This window comes from Channa argus, chromosome 15 (genome assembly GCF_033026475.1).
Source record: "Channa argus isolate prfri chromosome 15, Channa argus male v1.0, whole genome shotgun sequence".
NCBI lineage: Eukaryota > Metazoa > Chordata > Actinopteri > Anabantiformes > Channidae > Channa > Channa argus.
This window is the reverse complement of record NC_090211.1, coordinates 13571015-13579166: the sequence shown is the minus strand read 5'-3', so window position 1 is coordinate 13579166 and position 8152 is coordinate 13571015. Positions and strand designations below refer to the sequence as shown.

The 8152-nt window shown below is 36.7% G+C and overlaps 1 protein-coding gene across 4 annotated transcripts in view; it reads left to right on the top strand.

The window, feature by feature from the left end:
- The first annotated feature begins 2005 nt into the window (after window positions 1–2005).
- Window positions 2006–8152, top strand: part of abca3b (ATP-binding cassette, sub-family A (ABC1), member 3b) — a 28439-nt gene continuing 22292 nt past the window's right edge. Inside the window, exons 1-2 of one of the 4 annotated variants that reach the window (XM_067476990.1) lie at window positions 2006–2295; window positions 3379–3477. In XM_067476990.1, the coding sequence (XP_067333091.1) occupies window positions 3424–3477 (54 nt within the window). In that variant the 5' untranslated portion in view covers window positions 2006–2295; window positions 3379–3423. Of the gene's footprint in view, window positions 2384–2543; window positions 2642–3378; window positions 3478–8152 lie in introns of those variants that run through there. The other 3 variants (XM_067476989.1, XM_067476991.1, XM_067476992.1) reach the window with 3 other exon arrangements.

Here is an 8152-nt window from a genome sequence, read left to right as displayed (position 1 = left end):
TCTACATTATGTTTTTTATTAGACCTGTAATGTCAATATATCATTAGGTTGAGTTCAAATAAAACAAGACATCATGGACGTTTTCTTAAGCTGTGTTTCAATCCATCTTGCAGAATCAGTTTAATTTGCGATAACTTTACTCAAAATAGTTCTTCCCTGATAACTCAAGACTAAATTAGATAATATTTGACCTTATATCAGTTTCTCAATAAAACCAGCACCAGAACTTTACCTATACTCAGTTTGCAGTTTGTCTTTTGGTTCATTTTTGAGTTATGTTAAAAAGGAACAGGTATGTCAAGAAATTATCTCCACGTGTAACCTCAAATAATCGATTTTGCCTACACATACTACAGATTACATTGTTCTATTTGGAAGGTCTCTGCTGATTTAAAGCATTTTTCCTGGCAGTGAGAAGGAGGAATTTACAACTTGAAAACCAGGGTTCCATGTGGTCAAATACTTACTCGAATCAGTCCAAACTTTAACAACATTTGAGTTAAAACTAAGGTATTTGTATCCTATAGTAGCTGTAGCTATGTTGTTAAACTCTCACGAGTGTGTTTTTTTTTTATCAATAGAGTTAAGTTTCTTTGTTATACTGTACCATACTTCTTAGTCTGCAAGAGCCAATGGAAAATTTGTAAAATATTTTTGAATTAAGTTTTCTAATATCAGAAAACTGTGTTACAAACTTGAGCTGTGCAGCTTGAAAGATGTTAGTGTTAGGGCAAGAAAGGTCTTTACATGAGCCTTTCCATTCATGGTATGATAGACTTATCAAAAGAGGTCACATATTTTTTACTTTACATTTACTTCGCAGCTTTGGTTGGATCATGGCAACAGAACAAGACAACAAAAAGCTGTGTAGTGGTAAAAACAAAAAAGAATGTGGATCAAAAGTCCACACTCACAGAATCTGATGAAATCTATATATTCAAGGGACCAACTACTCAGGTGACACTGCACTGAAAATAAGACTGTAGTTGAAGTCGATGCATGGGATCACGAACATGTCTGAAATCCATGGTCACAGAACACAGTTTGTCACTCCATCGACAAATGCAAGTTCAAACTCTTCCATGTCAAGAAATACAATATAAAACGAAGATCCTGAAATGCTGTCCTGTGGTTCAACAAGTCAAAATGAAAAATTAGTAAGAAAATCATGGATGCTGCATCCTCCATGCTTAAGAGGACAGAGAGCATGTGACATGTTATGAGCACACATTTTAAATGCCAGCAATTTGTTGGGTACGTGTGGGGTACATTATTGCATGCAGCATGCGTAACTTGTTAATTTGTGAAAGCTAAAATAATGCTGAATATTAGATACAAGTTTTAACATATGCTGATATCCATATTACACCTTTTCAGGAAAAGCATTGGTTTTATTTTAGCAACACAGTGCCAAACCACATATTACAAACGCATTGATCCACAATGAAGTGCAGATTTGTGCACATTATGAGGCAAAAAATATGACAGAAGGCACCGAGCTTTAAATTAGCTGAAATTTATTTAGGTATTTACCTTAAAAATTAAAGCAATCAACATTTGCAGGTACCAAATTGTGTCAAATAAAGTGGTGATGCAACACAGTGGCAATTCATATGTTTAAACATTTGACCCATTTTAGCAGTTTAAGTTTGACCCATACGAACTAAAAGTAGAAAAAACTAGTAGGATCTGCTGCATCAATTTTGACCCTTCAAAATATCTCTCGTGAATCCCCAGCTTTAAAAATGTCCAACATAACATAACATACCTATTAAGTCTATCCTACCAGCTCGTTTTTTTCTGCCTTTTACTTTTTGAGTACAAAAACAGTAATGGCTTACGCAGTGTAAATAGCTAAAAATCTAGAAAATAAAGAAAGAAATATGCTAGATCATACAAATAGCCACACCACATACATAATGCTACATTTATTAAATTTTTCAGGCAAATGTGATTTTAAAGCCCAGCTATCGATACCACGTGACTCCCAAGTGAGATCACGTGAACTACATTGTTGACGGTCGTAGCTGACATGAATTCACGTCTTTATCCAGCAGCTGGTGCAATGTCACCTCTTCGCTAGTAGGCAGCAAACCAGAAGGAGAAAACCCGGGACCAGGCTGCGGACGCCCTTAGCTTCACTAATGCCTAGTCGAGCCTCGATATTATCGGTGAAGGAAGAAGCCCCGCAGTGCTGGTTATGGACTCGGTGTAGGACAATAAGGAGCAATTGTTTTCACCTCGACAGCAAAACGGGCTTGTGAAGTTTATGTTCCGAAACCCGATCGCTTTGAGGTATCATGGCATATTTGTGCTATAAAACACAACTAGGTCACTCAGTTGAAGTCATTTGATGGTTAATGGTGTAAAATGAATCATACAGGTGAGTCAGCACGGCATATTTCAGATCCTTACCTCAAAACCTAGCTCTGTGCCTCAGCTCCACAATTAGCATTCAGCGCAACCCTTAGGGATTGACGAGCAGGTCGATTGATCAATAAGGAGGGTCATAAGGCTGCCAGTGACCAATCAGAGACGAGAATGGCCTCTTTCTGTAAAAAAGAGAAACAGTCAAGTCTCAGACGGCCGTTGTTTATTTATTGTTTGCTGGAAAACGCTAACACAGAAACGGTCGCTCAAAGTATGTAGCTTTCTAAAATAATTTACGTGCATTTTAACCTAGAATTGCTTCATTATTATGTGTCATCATAAGGATGTAACAGCTCAGAAGTGAATGGCGAGCAGTTTTATTACATTTAATGAACGCGTGGTTGGCTGTACAAAAAGGACGCGATAGAGACCAAAACTATTCCTATGAGCCTGTTATGGGGAAAACCGAATTGTTAGAATCAGTATTAACAAAAGTTCATATTCTGGTCGCATTTGTTTTTATGAGGTATCTAGTGACATAGCCTTGATTTGAATAAAAAAAAAAATTCATAGGCTTGCTCAACTGGTTTTACATGTAGGTTTCAGTGGCCTGTTTTTATCCTTTCCTCATAACCCTATGGATTTCTGTCTTTCTTTTTTTGTCAAACTTATTTGCAGGCTGATAACACCCCTTTAAAGTCTAACAGCCATTACTTGTTAGACTTTATTATCTGTCAGTGTCCTTCAAAATATTTCAGTTACAGTTGTTGTTGGAAATAACTAAACCAGCATGCGGTTTGAGTTGATTTTGCTTATTGTTACATTTTACTTCTCGTTTTTTTGCTTAACAGAAACAGAAAATAAACAGAGACAAGCAACCTTTAAAGCTGCTGATGGCCAAAGCTGTTAAAACACAACTGATGTTCATAAACTTTTCAAATATTGCTTTTAGGTCTTGCATTTAGACTTAATATGAAACTAAATATGTCCTTCTTTTTATATTTCCAGCCACTGTAGAAGGCTGACTGGGCTGTGGCCTGTGTACTAAGCAAAATGGCTATTATTCGACAATTCAGGCTTTTGGTGTGGAAAAACTATCTTCAGCAGGTGAGTTGGAAGAAGGTGAACCTACCCCCACTGTGTACAGTATTTGTCCTTATTTGGAGCTGGATTTGTATTATACTCTGGATTGCCAGAAGTAGTTGTGTTTACAGATACAGCTGCGTCTGCATGACAGTATTTGTAAAGTTATAGGCTCACATGACATCGTAAATACTGCAACCTGACTAACATTCTGTTTTCTGCAACTTCTGATGTTACACAGCTACCAGAAAACTGGTTGACCAGTTTTCTAAAACTGGTTGACCAGTTTTCTACTATGTTGTATCACAGGATCAAGCTAGGTAAAAAGCTAGGTAAAAAGGTTGTTAGCTGTCACATGCTTCAATTAGTTTTAAATTAAATAAATTAGTATTAAATAGCTATCTTTCGGAAAATCCCTTTTGTACTTTAGTTATTTTGTGGCATTCATGTTTTTTAAGTGTTTCATTATACAACTCATGAGACTTGACCATGAGACAGCTATAAATATAAGTGGCTGCTCAACAATGTAGCTATAGATGAATGTGTCCACTGTATATCCACTTTTTCAACTGATGGTTAACTTGTTATTATACAGGTTGCATGCAATAGATCAAAACTCAAAAGCTCCCGGAAAAACGGGGTTTCCAGCAGTAGTAGTCCCTTTCGTACTCTGGCACAGCTTATGGAACACCATATCATCAGACTCAGTGGCCGTCTTCAGTTTACTGAAGATAGGAAAGTATTTTCTCTCTATACACTGCCTTATTTCCTTAGCGTGTAGTTCCCTGAATGTCTGATTACATAGTTATAAACATTAATATCAGGTGATTGTTGCACAATGCTACAGCTATTAAGCAATAGAGTTAGCTATTGACTACATAGCACACTAATATGTGCTCTCTGCTCCATTACTCATTATGCTCCGGTTGTGGATGTCCAAAGACTCCATTAAGAAAAGGCAGGGAAAACGAAGTCCATCTTGGCTGCAGAACACAGACACAGTCATGAAAGTAGTATCACAAAATGTAATTATCTTATTATCATACTGATGGGGTTCTGCAGAATTTTAAAATGTCACTTCACATTATTCCAGATGACCACAGCAGATTTTGATAGCTAATATTAGTTAATATGAACAGCTAAAATTCATATTTCAGGTCTTTGCAGTTTGGAAACCTGGCCTATGACTGTTGTAATTGCTCTTGTTCAAGAACAAAATAAAATCTTTGTATACGTCAGTTAGGTAAAGCATATCACCCAATGCCAGAAAGATAACTCTTTATTATCAACAAGGTGGAAATTAACAGCAGTGAGAGTAAAGAAGAACAGTATGGCAAAATGTAATAAATAACCAAGATATATATACAGATATTAAAGAAAAAACTGAGTTGACATTAAGGTCATATGCAGTGTTTGATGTGTGGGGATTTCAATGACCACCGCACTGCACTTTGCAGATTTAAATTAAAACAATAATGAATGACTTGGGACTTGTAGTAAAGGAACAATTATTATCAAATTATCTTATGTATTATTATATGTATCAAAACTATTGATATAAGATTTGCAAAAAGGATTCCTATTTGTCATTTTAATAATTTTTATTGTGCTAAGAAATGACTTTAAATTGGTGCAGAAGGGAGAAGGGCTGATACTGGTGCCCCTTTGAGACTGACTGTGTGTCCTGAAACTGTCCAAGTCACTTAGTAATCCAATCATTCACCACCAAGAGGCTGCCACATAAATTATTCTTTGTTTAGGCTGTCTGTAAAATCACCTAGTTTCAAATATGAATAGTGTGAAAAATATAAATCGATGTTCAGACCCCAACTTGACTACAATATATTTGACATAAGCACTTTCAAAGCATATTAGCCATTCAGAAATGACATTGCATTTGCATATGCATTGCATATGAATAAGGCAGTGCTCCCGGTTTTTGGTTTTTGGAGGAGTTAAAGCAAATTATATTCAACATTACTCACCTGTGGCTGATATATGAAGGAGTTTATTCATTTTCATTCAGGTTTTGAAAACACGGACAACATAGAAAAGATTTAGAGCCTTACTCTTAGCCTTTCACACCCAAACTGGAAAACTCAAAAACCGCTATTATTTGTTATCGTGTACCGTCCTCCAGTCCCTTATTCAGAGTTTTTGATTGAATTTTCTGATTTTCTAGCTGATTTAGTGCTTAGTACAGATAAAGTCATTATAGTGGGTGACTTTAACATTCATGTAGATGCTGACAGTAACTGCCTGAGCACTGCGTTTAATTCATTATTAGATTCAATTGGTTTTTCCCAAAATGTAAATAAACCCACTCACTGTTTTAGTCACACGTTAGACCTTGTCCTTACGTATGGAATTGAAACAGATAATTTAACAATATGTCCTCACAACTCTCTTCTGTCTGACCATTTTTTAATAACATTTGAATTTACAATAACGGACTATATAGCAGTTAGGGAAAAATTCCACTATAGCAGATGCTTAAGTGAAAAAGCTGTCAACAAATTTAAAGAAATTATTTCTTCATCATTTGCTTCACCATATGTTAATACAATGGGAAGTAGTCTCCTTAATGTTACTCCTGCACAAGTAGATTATCTTGTTGACAATTCTGCAGCCTCACTACGTACAATACTCGATAGTGTTGCCCCTCTAAAAAAGAAGGCAGTAAATCAGCAGAGGCGATCTCCATGGTATAGTTCACAAACACGCACCTTAAAACAGGAAACACGAAAGTTAGAAAGGAAGTGGCGTTCCAGAAAGTTAGAAGAATCTCATTTAGCCTGGAAAAATAGTTTAAAAACGTACAAAAAAGCTCTCAGTGATGCCAGAACAGCATATTATTCATCATTAATAGAAGAAAACAAGAACAACCCCCGGTTTCTGTTCAGCACTGTAGCCAGGCTGACTAAGAGCCATAGTTCTGTTGAGCCTACTATTCCCTTAATTTTGAGCAGCAATGACTTCATGACCTTCTTTATGAATAAAATTGTAGCTATTAGAGAAAGTATTCACCAGATCCTCCCCCCAAAAATTACAGATAGATCTTCATGTACAGCAGTGCTAGAATCATGGATAAGGCCCCACTCCCTGTTAGACTGCTTTTTACCCATAGATCTCTCTGAGCTAACTTCAATTATTACCTCGTCTAAACCAACAACCTGTCTGCTAGACCCTATTCCAACTAAGCTGCTCAAGGAAGCTTTACCCTTAATAGATACGTTCATATTAGATATCATCAATCTATCTTTAGAAACAGGCTATGTACCACAGGCCTATAAGGTAGCTGTAATTAAACCATTACTTAAAAAACCCTGTCTTGACCCAGGTGTTTTAGCCAATTACAGACCAATATCTAATCTCCCCTTTATTTCTAAAATAATTGAAAAAGTAGTCGCAAAACAATTATGTGATCACCTCCATAGGAATAATTTGTATGAAGAGTTTCAGTCAGGATTTAGAGTTCATCATAGTACAGAAACAGCACTGGTAAAAGTCACCAACGATCTTCTCATGGCCTCAGATAATGGACTCATCTCTATACTTGTTCTGTTAGATCTTAGTGCTGCATTTGATACCATTGATCATAACATTTTATTACAGAGACTGGAACATGAAATTGGAATTACAGGAACTGCACTAGGTTGGTTTAAATCCTATCTGTCTGATAGATTTCAATTTGTTCATGTTAATGATGAATCCTCCATGCACACAAAGGTTAGCTATGGAGTTCCACAAGGCTCTGTGTTAGGACCAATACTTTTTACTTTATATATGTCTCCTTTAGGCAACATTATTAGAAAACACTCCATAAATTTCCACTGTTATGCTGATGATACCCAGCTATATTTATCTATGGAACCAGATGAAAATAATCAGTTAATAAAGCTTCAAGCATGCCTACAAGACATAAAGGCCTGGATGTCCCACAATTTTTTACTTTTAAACTCAGACAAAACTGAAGTCATAGTATTTGGGCCCAAAAATATCAGAGATATGATGTCCAACCATATTGTTACCCTAGATGGCATAAGTCTGGCCTCCAGTACTACTGCAAGGAACCTTGGAGTTATTTTTGATCAGGATCTGTCCTTTAAGTCACATATAAAACAAATCTCTAGAACAGCCTTCTTCCACCTACGGAACATTGCCAAAATTAGGAGCATACTGTCTCAAAGTGATGCCGAAAAACTGGTCCATGCATTTGTTACTTCTAGGTTGGACTACTGTAATTCCCTACTTTCAGGATGCCCCAGTAACTCCCTAAAGAGCCTGCAATTAATCCAAAATGCTGCAGCAAGAGTGCTGACTGGAACTAGCAAGAGAGATCATATTTCACCTTCACTAGCTTCTCTCCATTGGCTTCCCATTAAATTTAGAATAGAATTTAAAACCCTGCTTCTTACATATAAAGCTCTGAATGGTCAGGCTCCATCATATATAGAAGACCTCATAGCACCATATCATCCCAGTAGACCACTTCGCTCTCAGAATGCAGGCCTACTTGTGGTTCCCAGAATTTCCAAAAGTAGAATGGGAGGTAGAGCCTTTAGCTATCAAGCTCCTCTCTTGTGGAACCAGCTCCCAGTTCAGATTCGGGAAGCAGACACCCTCTCTACTTTTAAGTCTAAGCTTAAAACCTTCCTCTTTAATAAAGCATATAGTTAGTTATAGTTATGCTGCCATA